Source organism: Pectinophora gossypiella, chromosome 24, assembly GCF_024362695.1.
Source record: "Pectinophora gossypiella chromosome 24, ilPecGoss1.1, whole genome shotgun sequence".
Classification (NCBI taxonomy): domain Eukaryota; kingdom Metazoa; phylum Arthropoda; class Insecta; order Lepidoptera; family Gelechiidae; genus Pectinophora; species Pectinophora gossypiella.
In genome coordinates this window covers 968,111-982,477 of record NC_065427.1, presented here as the reverse complement: position 1 = coordinate 982,477, position 14,367 = coordinate 968,111, and the positions used below count along the sequence as shown (strand labels likewise).

The 14,367-nt window shown below is 36.9% G+C and overlaps 1 protein-coding gene and 2 long non-coding RNA genes across 9 annotated transcripts in view; 1 reads left to right on the top strand and 2 right to left on the bottom strand.

Moving 5' to 3' along the window:
- Positions 1-2,023: 2,023 nt before the first annotated feature.
- On the top strand, positions 2,024-2,834 carry LOC126377946 (uncharacterized). Its single transcript, XR_007568017.1, has 2 exons — positions 2,024-2,136; positions 2,573-2,834. It is a non-coding gene; the product is annotated as an uncharacterized LOC126377946 (long non-coding RNA).
- On the bottom strand, positions 2,833-5,225 carry LOC126377938 (uncharacterized). Its single transcript, XR_007568010.1, has 2 exons — positions 3,993-5,225; positions 2,833-3,022 (listed from the first exon to the last, which is right to left on the bottom strand). It is a non-coding gene; the product is annotated as an uncharacterized LOC126377938 (long non-coding RNA).
- A 1,989-nt stretch (positions 5,226-7,214) lies between these two features.
- Positions 7,215-14,367, bottom strand: part of LOC126377856 (nuclear factor 1 X-type) — a 49,413-nt gene continuing 42,260 nt past the window's right edge. For all 7 annotated transcript variants that reach the window (XM_050025849.1, XM_050025853.1, XM_050025851.1 and 4 more), the window contains one exon: positions 7,215-12,887. In XM_050025849.1, the coding sequence (XP_049881806.1) occupies positions 12,751-12,887 (137 nt within the window). In that variant the 3' untranslated portion in view covers positions 7,215-12,750. The remainder of the gene's footprint in view (positions 12,888-14,367) is intronic.

The window sequence follows — 14,367 nt, the reverse complement described above, 5'->3', positions numbered from 1 at the left end:
ACAGGTTGTGAGAAGCAGCAGTAGTATTAGGCTATTGGGACGGTCGTTATGTAAAAAATGACTGCTGAATAAAGAAGAGTAGGAAGAGTATAGGCGACGAAACAATACTATTTTTCTTAACATGATAATATTAAAAGTCTTACGTATTTATGTGATTACATAAGTCAAAACGATTGTTTTGATTTATTTTTGAGCCGTGGTAGCTGAGTTGCAAGACTACTTGACTCTCACTATGAGACTGCGGGGTTCAAATCCCAGCTTAGACGTAAACCAATGATTTTCAAAGTTTTCGATTTCATGTTTGTATCTTAAGATAAGGAAAACATTGATGAAACCCACATTCCCGAGAAATGCGTTTCGGAGGTATGTGACCTAATCTGTATTGGGGTGACTTTCCCTTTGCTGGTTTGAAGGTCAGACAGGCAGGCGTAAAAACCGGACACGTCACATCTTCAGCTTAGGCAAGCGGACCTCGTGAAAACAGTATCTGAAGGGAATCGTCACAATTTTAAAAATAATACAGTAGAATACAAATATGGGTACTTTATTGCACTAAAATAAAAGAAAATAGTTACAAAAGAGACTAATTAGGTACATGGCATACCTATGACGGCCTTAATGGATATTTTTTTAATTGTGTTTTTTTTTATTTTATTTTTTTAATATGCGTGGTCCGTTATAGAAATAATACGAAGTGCTACTTGGAATGGACTTTTGATGCTTATTATATAATGTACCCACTTTAGGACTTATGGTGCCGATTCCGGCAGGCACACTTAAATTTAAATTAGCTAAGATTACGGTTTAAATGTCAAAAACTGGATTTGTATTCTGGCGGCACATTTTAGTTGACGCCTAATCTTAAATTTAGGAATGACGTTTCTAAATTACTCAATTTAGGTTTAGGCGACAAAAAGCTATTCTAGCGAACATTAATTTGACGTTAAACTCTTATTCTAAATTAATTTTATACGGTTTTCTAAACTTGCCGGATAAAATTAAACTTCTTAAAATTAAGTACATGAATCAGTTTTTCGGCACTTTTTGGGCGCTTTTTGTGAATTCCGGCCACTGATTTCACCTGCAGATCATTCGGAAGACCTTGCCGCTCTCAAAATAGCTTAAATAGCGATAAAGAATCTTCTAAATATACGAATAGAAGGGTCAATGAGAAATATTTGTTTTACGTCGTTTACCGCCCAAGACTAGTAAAAGAAAGAAGACTGCGAGGAGGCACATCGAAACAAAAGACTCTTAGCCGGTATGATGATGTCTCTGGCATGAGTATCATCTTCAAAGTTAATCCAAACATTTATCTAAGAGGACAATCTAATTGTGTGAATCTTAAACACTACTTTCAACTAGGCCGTATGGTGGATGCTTGAAACAATGCAGTGCCAGTGATATTAACGATTAACGTGCAACATCAACACATACCTAGCTCTGTGTGTGTCAAAACTGTAATGACTCCTACCAGGCGCGCAGGCAGTGTAGGCTGCTCTGCCTGCTTCTTCTTATGCCTTTGACCTGAAGGACTTAAAATTACTACAAAAGTAATGTACCTTTCTATGGAATGGAAATACAGAAGTACACTGAAGGAAGGCCTCCCCACAGCAAGGTAAATGTAATCAGGTATAAATAACATGGCAGCAACCAAACAGTTTATTGCCCAAGTCAAATTACTAACACACTTGATCCCGCTATGGGTAGATACCTTACTTGTGTTGGTTTATTCCTTTAGATTATTTTATAATACTTTATGATGTGAACCAAACATAATCGCCAGTTAGCAGTAACAAAAGGTGGGCTAAAAAACTTCTTTTACAAGCTCTTTTCTGCTTTATCTCAGTTTCCACGAATATCATGGCATGCTAAATGTACTGGGAATGTGACGGAACCCACATTTTTGTTTACATCCTTCTGATCATTATATCTGTTTCTGTCCAACCCGTTAGGAAATGTAAGCATGAATTGATGTATGTATGTATTCTAAATAATCGTTTTTTATTTCAGGTGATAAATCTTTGACTTTGACATTTGCAAGTAGTCCTAATAGCCACTGCATCCTGAATTGTAATTATGAGCCACCAATAACAAAAAAGACTTCTGTGATATGGATCCCTAATGTTCTCTCAGGTATGTTAATACATTAAATATGAATGTCAAATCTGTCTACCTATGAGTTATATATATAACAGCCTCCTTGGTCTAATGGTTCTCTAACCATAGCTCACAATCTGGAGATCCAGGTCTGATACCCAATGGGGACATCGTCAAACTCACTTTGAGGCTGTCAAGGTCCTTTGTATGGACAGGAAATTGCAGGCTTGAATCATCCAATTGTCTGAAGAAGTCAGATGATTCTGTGCTTCGGAAGGCACGTCAAGCAGTTATTCCCGGGCTATTTAGCCCAAACACCGTCACTAATCTGCAGTCGAGCAGCATGTAGTATGCTTCATATCCCCTCCGGTTGATTGAAGGGATGCCTATGCCCAGCAGTGGGACATAATAAATAGGCTATTTATGTTTGTTTCTTATTAGAATAATTATCTAAGCATTATACTTGTTTTAGATGGTGATGAATAAAGAAAGAACCCAGGAGTATAAAAAAATACTTACATACATACCTACCATTGTGGTGCTGTACATAAATACATAGTCACACCACCATACCAGGATGGACTGAGCCGTGCACTACCAAGAAGACCAACTGCAGCCTCTTGTGATGGACATAATGACCAGAGTGGTGACAGATAAGCAACCCATCACAAATATAAATATTTCTTTTTTCTGTGCAAGTTTTGATGTTATAAATAAAATACAATCAAAAAGTATTTGTAACAAGTATGTTTTATTACTAGTTTAGTAGGGAACAGAAATAAAATAAATAAACAAATTTATTTTGTCTTTCTTCTACATCTGTGAGGTTTATTTGGGAACATTCACCAGTTTTTTCAGTTAAGGCCCTTGTTATTCTCCCATTGTTATGTAATCTGCTCGTTGTCACTCACAACTCCCAAATCTGAAGAGAAAACAAATATTATAAATGCTGTATACACTTCCATCTCTCTAAACTTTCAAGAAAATCAAGACAACATGCAGTCAGTTTTTTAAGATAGATAACTAGTCCGTTACCTACATACATAAACAGCCTATATACATCCCACTGCTGGGCACAGGCCTCCCCTCAATTAACCAGAGGGGGTACGGAGCATACTCCACCATGCTGCTCCAAAAAAAACCCTAAAAAACACCTCCACCAACCCGCATTGGAGTCCATTACCTAGCCCATTATAATATGGAAGAAGATCCCTTCCTTAGTTACTATTCTTCTTCTATCATGTGAGTTATGAGATGGATTACCAACCTCATCAACCCTGGTGTCTGGGTTATTATTGAGCCGCCAAGGGCCCCTGACATGACTCATGTAACAACTACATACACTAGTAAGTAGTAACCCAGACCAACAGCTTAACATGCCTTCTGAAGCACTGATCATCTTATGTTTGGACAATCAGGTGTTCAGCCTGTAATGTCAAATGTCAAAACAAGGAATACAAAGTGATATCTGTGATTTTTCTCCACCGGGAACCCGGGACCTCTGGATTGTGAGCACAGCGTTCAACTACTGGACCACGGAGGCCGTTATGTGTTTAGTTACTATGACTGGCATGGTAAACGGTTTCATACACAAGAGGCAAATTCACAAAGAGAGAAGTCTTGACTCCGTTACTAATTACTTAAGTACCTACATAGTCATTTCATTACATAAGTAAGCTACGTCAAGGGCCTTTAGTCTGGGATACCCGAATAGTCACAGCAGCAGGTTGATGAGGTAGGTTATTGGTCTTACAAACCACATTAGAGAAAAAAACAGGATTAGCCGTTCCTCATATCTGGCCATCCTAGGCTTGAGGCTAATCAGCCTTAAAGGAAATCCACTTACAACGAGCAACACTCACTTATATATTTTTAACTAGGAATATGCTTACATGTTGCCATTGCTCCAAGATGCACAAATATTCTTCCATACTAATGTTTTATAAACATTACGAGTTCATCGTCTTATTGATTTTTTTTATAATTATGTCATCCCACTCAAGGTTTCTGTCAAGTATTGCCTGAAAATTAGTAAAAAATCTGATTAATACAAGTAACTCAGATTAATATGATGTTTACAAGTTCTTCTATGACATATTTTTTCGATCACTCACCTCTTCATCACTTAATTTGTAGTGCAACTGCTCAGGAGGAAATCTAATACAATCACTCCTGTCTTCAAAACTTCGTGCTCACCTCACGCTGGACTTTCTCTACTTGGTAATTTAAGGCTATTTACGTGTACGAATGAGTCTCCCCAATATGCCGGAATCGTGCCCTAAGCTTCTTCGGACATATTATGCGGTCTCCGAAGCACAGTCTGGAGAAGCAGATCATCGTTGGGCAAATGGATGGCAAACGTGCGCGAGGAAGGGCGCCTACGAGGTGGTCTGACATCGTGAAGGAGACGGTGGGCGGCAGCATACAGAGGGCGGTGCACGCAGCATATAGCCGTACCAAATGGACAACCATGACCTGTGGTTGCGATTCTCAGCAGTGAGGGAACGACGAAGAAGAAGATAGGAGTCTTGTTGGTTGAGGACTTTTAATATGCATTCACAGCGAGTTCCGTCGTTCTGATACAACACAACTTCCACTTTTACTACTTCCGCCTTGGTCTTCCTCTTCATCGACGTCCTTTTATTTAGTCATTTTTCTGTTTTATTAAGTATTTTTGATTTGAAAACCTAACGATACCTAATCTCAACACGTTTTTTTTATGATCTTGACGCTGTGTTTTTTATGGTTTAGAATAATGCCAGATGTATGTTTTAAAATTCATAGAAAAATGTCTTATTGCATTTATTTATTGTATTTGCTCCTAAAACACACATAAATTATGATTTTGTATTCCTTCGTACGAAATTATAAGAAAAACATGTATTTTTTTTGTTCGAATGACGATTTCATTCACTCACTTTCATTCATTCTTCTTTACCAATTCTTTACGAAAAAAACGGCACCAGCTGGTTGACCATAGACCTCGTAGACGTTCTATTAAATTTAAGCATGTCAAAAATCTTCGTAAAATATTTTAAATTTAGACGACCGGAAAGCCAGAATTGCACTTTTTGCTAAACTAAAATAAAATTAGGTTTTCTAAGATAAATTTAGATTTAAGTTGGTGTTTGCAGGAATCGGCACCATTGGTGGTAATTTACTTTTTGACGTTCAATAAGCGCTAACTTTGTAAGCCAATTTTGAAAAATAAATATTTTTGAATTTTATATATAATAATTTAGTAGTATTTAATAAATAAATAAAAAAGTGATTAGGTATACTCTTGTTCGTTAGAGGTTACAAACGCCTTTACCAAATTCTATACAAATGAGTACCTACCTATGTATATTCTTTTCAAGTAGCAGCTACGAGGCAAACCTGTAGAATTCACTCGCTAAGTAGGCCAATGGTGCCGATTCCTGTAGACACCATCTAAGTTTATTTTAAGTTATATCTGTCATTTTCTTATCCGCCGAAAAGGAAAGGGACGAATAATCGACAGGCATAAAATTTATGGAACACACGTCAATTTTAGGCAGGAATTTTAAAAACCCTCCCAATTTTATATATTGGCCAATAATCCGACTGAATTAAGTAGACAGCACACGGCAAACGGGTTGCATACTAGCGAGATGCCTATTTTATTGGTCCGGGTTATTCATTCATTTTAAAATTTACAAGTAGTCAATCATCCGTCCCTTTCCTTTTCGACGGATAGAAAATGACAAGTATAACTTAAAATAAAATTAGGAGGTGTCTGCAGGAATCGGGGCCATTATCTGATCTATTTAATTCCACTGTCACCGCGCCTACTCTTTGAATAGTAAAACGAAAAGATTAAATTGCACACCAGTGGAGTATGGTTCATATCTACTTACTAATCCACTGTGGTCCAGTGACTCACCGGCTTGCTCCTCAAATGGGATGTCTCAGTGCGATGTTCGGTACCTTGCACCAATGAGTCATTAATTTATCATTAGTGCAATTTTCACTGACATAATTGGGTCGACCATTCATCATCATCATCATCAGCCGTACGACGCCCACTGCTGGGCATAGGCCTCCCCCAAGGATCTCCACGACGATCGGTCCTGCGCTGCCCGCATCCAGCGGTCGACCATTATAGACGCCAATACAGCAATACATTGGTCTACCACTGTAATAGAAAGCTCATTGAAGGGTAGAATGGATTACTCAGTTCATCTTGAATCAGAAATATTTACGTGAGTTTATATAGGACCCGTGGCAGTTGGTAGAACGCTTGCCTCTCACTTTGACGTCGCGGGTTCGAGTCCAGCACTTGTATAAGAAATCACTTCATAAGACTGCTTGATTTAGACATAGGTAAGTACTAAGGGGGTTAAAAAGGCCACACTGAACCAATTCATCTAAGAAAGCAATATTACTATTTGACATTTGTTGACTGAACTGTACTTTTATGTGTTCAAATGTCAAATAGCAAACATTGCTTTTTAGTTAAATTGCTTCAATTTAGCCTTGGTAGCTCAGTTGGTAGAACGCTTGCATTGCAATTTGAGGTCGCAGTTTCAAATCCAGCACAGGCCTAAACCAATGATTGTCGAATTTGTTTTCGAATTCACGTTTGGATCATAAATGATTATCACGTTCTCGCGGTGAAGGAAGACATCGTGAGGAACCCCACATTCCCGAGAAATGCATTTTCGGAGGTATGTGACCTTCAAACTTATTTGCAGCTGATAAACTCATCGCGACGTATGTCGATGTATGAAAACAATAGGTAAGGTTTTCAACAGCTAAGTTACAGCCAATTCGTAATAACAAAGTATTTACGTACATGCAAGTTCGTACGGAACATTCAGTGCGTGATTCCGACTCGCACTGGACAGGCTTTTTATAATTTTACATTAAGTACCTATTCTTCGGAGGATTTATTTTTCGAAGGTATGTGACCTAATCTGTGTAATGGACTGGTTTTTCCTTCACGGGTTGGAAGGTCAGACAGGCAGTCGCTTCTGTGAAAAACCGGACCTGTTAAATCTTCAGGTTAGACAAGCGGACCCTGTGAAAAACGGGATAATGCTGGATGATAATAGAGGTGAGTTTATGTCATGTATTAAAATAAAACGCAACTGTATGTTTGTTTCTTTGTATTGCATCAACTGTAACACTTTCAGTTTTCATCGATATTGAGCAAAGTTTACCTACTTTATTATAACTGCCCGCGAACACTCAGTGGATTGCTTTTTTATATGTAAAAATATAAGTTAAATAAATAAAAAAATCCTAAACGTAGCCTAATGTGTGCGTCAGTTTGTGCGTTCCGTGTGCGGTAGCCTTGTAACGGCGAACAAAAATAATTATTTTATTTCTGTTACTGTGAAATCTGTTTCGTATATTTATTTGTGTAGACTTTGTATACGTCATTCTACTTAATAAAAAGAAAACACGTTTACAATATTTTATTATTTATATTATTAAAATAAACAAGAATTTACCAAAATTAACTTGTGTTTGGTACAAAAACTAAATGAAACTGGGGGTTGTCTCTTGACAACTTGCATTTTTCAAGTTATGGGTGTGAGGTTTTTTATTTATTATTTTGATATAAATAAGCATTCCACCGGAGTCGCGAGCATAACAACGCATGCTATGTCATAATGCTCTGACCCCTCCATGACAATACACACGCGGCCTGAGAGCCGCCTCCTATTTTGTTTAAGCTTTAAGCACCAATTTTCTTTATAACAAGTCGTTCGAAATAATTAAACGACTAAAATTCTATAAATATCTTACTATATATAGGTTAAAAATACATGTTATAACATTTTTACAAGTCTATCTTTAGTTTATTATGCCAATCAAATGATCTATCTCGGTTTTAGGAAGCAATAAGTATCTTGGTGTTCTAGGACAAACATTTTATGAGATAAATCATTTGGTATGGGTACGATGCTGATTTGACATAAAAAACGTCTGAAAAAGTAACTATGTAAGACATGAAAGCACAGAAAACATGAATCGTGACGAACGTCGTAACACAAAATAATCTCGAACAACTATTAAGTTATAAAATTAAAAATCATATAATTATACACTCCGGAACATATTTACAGACAACCATGGTCGTGGACACAATCATAATACACTAAAAATAATTAATAAATTCGATAAAAACAGTTACAATTGCACGTATGATGAACTAAGAAATTCACAACTATAAGTATGTATTAAGTTCTTCTATTGGTTAATTAATTATCCTTACAATTATTCTCTATTTACGTATGTACGTTATTATTTTTTCAGAAATTCACAAAACTTAATAATAAGACGGATTTGTGTTTCATTATAATTTTTTGTTTTATATTCATGAAATAAATATTAATTTACGTGCGGAACTTTCACAGAATCGATGTTTAAAGTATCGACAGATAACTTTTAAAAAGCCACGCGAGAATCAAGATTTCGTCTACATTTTGGTTTCAAATCAAAAAGCTTGCCTAATTCAAAGGTTGCATAGATTAAGATATATACCAGTAAAATATACAATAGGTACTTAAATGGGTATAATGTAGGTAAGTACTAAATTATAGAATATAGTAGAAGTATTAAGTATCTCAGCAAAACTACGCATAGAAGCGTTACTTAATTGTAATACAAGTGTTAGATGAGGGTTATAATAATTCTCTGGATTCGAAATCAACTTCCAGACTGCTGGGTGCCCAGATTCTTATAATTTTAATATATATACGATCAGAATGAAGTACTTATAAGATTTAGAATTACGATTACGGGTTTATAAAAATATGGGTGACATTTTTTAGCTAACAGTACAGTATTTATGACGGGGAATATATTTGAACAGAATAAGTTTTAAAGATAGCTTATACGTATGGTTGAAAAGAAAATATTATCACATCATCTCAACCAGTAGAGTGGAGCGACAAAGAAAAGAAAAATGTCACCTGTCAAGCTGGATTTTCATGTTAATGGTCATCGTAAGTCTAACGCTTTAACAAAGTTTTCAAATGCAGAATGTTCTCACGTGTATTGCAATCCATCTGCTATTTTACTAGCAATGCAAAGAATGAAACCATTCAAAAGTCATATTTGAGTGTTCTACAATAATGCGAGTGACGAGGTGTAAGAGATGCAATGACCATCTAGTCCAAAGCATAGGGCTGTGGCAACAAATCAATCAGCATAGGATAGGGGTGGTTAGGGTTACACGTAACATTAAAATCTCCGTACAAGCCTCTGCGTAAATGAAATCTAACAATGAAGAGAACAATTCGAAGTCCAGGCATTCAAAATAACGTTTATATTTATTTCTAGTTAGCACGTTGTATAGAACGCATCATAAATATCATACAATATTGTTGTATCTAAGGCACATAATGTTTAGGCTTTCAATCATTACTCCATATCGTAACAATGGTGCTAATAAAAAACCAAATCACATTACGTCGTGACAGACATAGTTTGCAAATGTCCAATGCAGTTTATTCACGACTCTGTCTGTCACGCACATAAAACTATTGCAAAGCTATTAATAAAAGTACTACCGAATCTACGTATGCTGTCATCAAAAAAGTTTTACATATCCCAGCTTCCAATTTACAATACAAAACCTTTACAATAACAAATGCATTTCATACAACATGTCTGTCAGTATCGTAGCACGGTCTGTATTAACTGTCCTTCCCCATAGCACGAGCTGTGCGCTTGCCAATCATACAAAAACAACTATTTCAATATAAGACACGTTCATAATGAACAATTGAATCACAGTCTAGAATTTTCGGCACCAATGAGCTTTTAAATTCGTCACCAATAAATTTTATATTGCCTTACCACGTTACCCTTCAGATTGTATTAGACGACGAAATTGTGTGTCCTTCGAATCAATGCAATCAACAAGCCTTAAGTGACATTTCTATTTTAATCTTTTAACTGTTTTATATCCTCTAATAATGTCTATAGCTAGCAATTGACTAATTCCCGCCTTCTGCCTAGTTGAACTCTAACAGCTGTTATAATTCTAATATTATAGCTTTCTGTGAATACAGCTAAGGTAATAAATTGTACCAAACTGCTTCCCTATCACTTAAATAGATTTTTATACAGTCTGTCCAGCCAGATTTTCTATAGAAAAAATATTTTGCAAGTCAATTGTTATGAATATAAGATCAAACTACATACTTTCAGTACCAATTCTAGCTTTACTAAAGCTGTTTTATCATAATTACTTTACTTATTGCTTGTCATTTATTGCTACGTTACCTACATGCTATCCTCCTACACTTTAGTAAAAAAGTAAAGGCATCGACTGAATTATGATTTATGTACTTTGTCAACCAAAAAGGCTTGTTTTATATAAGCCTGAATATTTTGAGATTTTAAGTCTATTGTCGTGGCGTTGAAGAAACTGTGACAGCGTGAATTATGGCACAACAAAACTTTTAACGTACAGTTTCAATTATTATTATGTCTTGTAGAGGCTACTCTCTTCACACTGTCACATTTGTCGTCAAATTACGAACTGACAACTTAACTGTATCATTCTTACATACATAACACTAATTCTATTAAAAATCGTGTATATATATTTGGATTTTGTTAAGTGTAATTTGGCCACAATTTTAGTTTTGACCCCTTACCAATAAACGTAAGGGGCGTTTAATTGTAAATATTTTTTATTACTTTAGGTAACATTAAATTTACAATGTAACTCTAATGACTAGCTTTTCTCGTATGGCCACGGGATTGCAAACGAAACTCACTGTACTGAATGGTGAACGAAACTCTTAACTATTAGGACTTTAAGGTTTAGAAGATTACAGTATGAAATATTTTGTTACCAAACACACTTCTTTATTCGAGTGAAACATGCTCTTAGAAATAAGTACACATTCCTTCTTAAATATATTCTTCTGTATGTCGTTTGGTAACAAAATTATAAATCTTAAGTTTAATAGATAATGAACTGTTCAATTACAGGTATGAGCGGATGGATTTATTAAAAAGAACACTACAATGTACAATTTCCCTATCATGTAAGTTATTATACGATTTTATGAAAGGCACCTATAAAATGTCCCTCGACAATCGTCGAACTAACCACTTATTGATGCCATTCGATCCAAATATTTCTAATTGTACTTGAGTAGCTTACGATGCTTTCACGAAGCCAATATTATACGGTATTTTGATAGTTTTATGACTATGAGATCATCTATCGTTCTTCGTATGAAAAAAGCCATAAAAGCAAATTTTACAACTAAAAATGATATAATTGTATTCAAAATAAACTAAACTTCCAATTTTGTATTTATAAAATAATTACGAACAATGGACATTATGAAAGCTATTTATTTGATAGTTATTTGTATTGAACGTTAAAAATATCGGATCGAAATGGCAACAATAAATGTACTAATCTCATGACTACTAATTATATATCTAAACTAATCTCTTAAGCAAGGCTCGTCTTTCTTAAATATTCGTTCAATAAATTAAAAAAAAATCTACTTTCGCTTACTCTATATTTCAATACAAAACACACAACAACGAAACAAAAACAACTTATGATATCACACTTTCGTCAATCAACCGTATTTTGACGCTAGCACTGGAAGCATTTGTTTCTTTATTTGCTTTCCCATGTCTCACAGCTTAGCAAATAAATTGTAGAAGCTGTACTTTTCATTTACATTTTATTATTTCACTAAATTACTGGAAGGCTTGATCATATCATACTTGATTTGTATTCTATAAAAATATTAGAATATAATATGTTGTTTTTATTTTAGTAGCTTTATTATTTTTACATAATTATCGTTGGAGTATTGTATTTTGTTATCGCTTTAACGAGTATTGAATGAGTACTTTACGGCCCTCTGTATTTGTCGTGCAAGTTTGCAATTGCTACTAATATTATGAACAGTCACTAGATGGCGCTGCATGGTATGTATAGTCAACACACGCCGCCGCGACAAGGTCACTTCGTCCGAAACAAGAGACAAATACAGTTCGTTTGTAAAGCGTATTAATTTTAAATCCTAAATTCTTCTACACCGCGTTCGTGTTCTCCGTCACTTCATTTAATTCTCAATATTTACATTACACCGACGTCTTTACCACTGCGTTTAACTAAAAAAAATCTTTATTATGTTTTAAAAAACTGATTTTAAATCGAAAAACAAATGTAAATAAAATAATTATCTATGTTGTAAACACAACTGCGTGGTCTATTGACATCTTTGTTTATTATTTTTACTCGAGCGTAAGTTCTTATAGCCCCATTTTTAGACATTCTATCACCACTTTACACCACCAAAAATTACATATTTTGTAATGTTTTCTTCTGTTTCATGGTGTCCACAAAGCTTTTTAAGTATCTTGAATCAAAATACCTCTCAATAACCATTTGACAGTGCTTACAACAGCTAAAAAAAATATCATCAATTGTCAAAAATAAACGTACCTAAATAAACCACCTGAATTTTTTTAAACAGTCCTATGCGTGACAGGCCGCCAATGAGGCAGCGGCGCGGGTGTCCATCTCAACACGGTCTGACTCGACATGCTGGCCGACATGTTGGCCGACATGCTGGTCGCCTGACACGTCGGGTCCGAGTCGGACGTACACGACGCGGCGAAAGGCGTGGATCACGGTGAACGCAAGTCCGGTGCCGGCTTGTCTGGTGCGATGTCATCCGAGTCGACTCCGACCGACTGACCGACTGACGAGGTCGTATCCATCGCTGTCGCCTCGGAAGTTATCACGCTGGATTGGAAGAAACGATCTGGGAAAGACAAAAAATAAAATTAGACGAGGTTTACACAAAAACACGTCTCAGGGGTCGCTCTTATCTTATACTGGATGCACCTTAATTATTTGTCCCTTTCTATGACAATATTTATACTTGGACGAAGTCATGTGATTACTATTCTTTACTGTCATGCATATTTGCAATCCGCTACCAAGCTAAGGCCTTGTAATTATTAGGGATATCGAATGCAAAGCCCGCGATCATACTGGCGTCCGTCTGACTTGCGCGATCCTCTAACATTTCACCGGCGCAGGCATACGTTAGGCCTTTGCCACGTAGCCAGCCTAATGGAACGTGGGCGCGACGCCAGCACGACAGAAGTAGTTATAGAATACTGAAATATAGAAGAGCTTGACGGGACGCCGCCGCCGCTCCACCTAACGCGAGACGCAAAGCTTTGTGATCGTGATTATATTCTAAACTTATAGTAAAAAATATCCAAAATATTAATCTGCTTACATTGTTATAATAGGAAACAATTATACTGTTCAAAATTTACTCCATAAGGGCAAGAAATAATTGTACCTACCTACATTCCATTCCAAAACCGAGCATTAAGTTTATTTTTGCTTCTCTCTTTATCGAATGTTAGGAATAGTAAAGTAGAGCAACTTTAGCCGGGTCTGCATGACAACCGCGCCGCGCACGGCTCGAATTATATCGAGCGCTTGGACCAATAAACGATACGAATGCTATCTACGTCAAACGGCTATTGGTCGAAGCGCTCAATGTAATGCGGTTGTCACACAGATCCGGCTGGTGTAGGGACGTCAGCGGGGGTGCTCCCCGAGAGGGGTGAAAATATTAAAATTCTGGATTCTGCAACCGGAGACTGGGCCCTTAAAGGGAGACGGACGTGATGGCCGGTGCGACGTCAACGGTACCATCACGGCCACAGTGTGAATTCACACTGCCATCCCGCTGACACTCAACCACGCCAGCTACGTAACAAAACCCTTAGTGAGACGCGCAGTCTCGATAGACGCTAGTACGATAGGGCTGTACTAATGAAACATACGTATCTTTATGCGACATCGCTTTCATGGGAGTCAGAGGGAATGGAGCGCGGGGCACTCATTACTCCACTCGTCGTCCCGTCGCTCGATGCACAGCGTGTTGGGTAGCGGGCCCCAACGCCGCACTTTAGTATAAGTTTGTTCATTATGATATTATCAGATTATTTTTTGTCGTGACTTATTGTAGATTTACCGCAGATGGTATTAACTACTTGGCCGGACAAATGGGGAGCCCTGAGGGCTCTCACCCGGTACGACGTTTAAGACAACAGGCCTGAGGGTGCCCAGTTGGGCGCGCACCTCGGCTCAGGGCGTCGTCTGAGAGGAAAAATATTTGAAATAATTAATCGACCCTAGTGGGTCGATAGCGATAAGCGCTGAATGAAGGTAGTCGTCGACCACGCCGGCGGGGTCGGTATCGGGGTCATATTATCAGA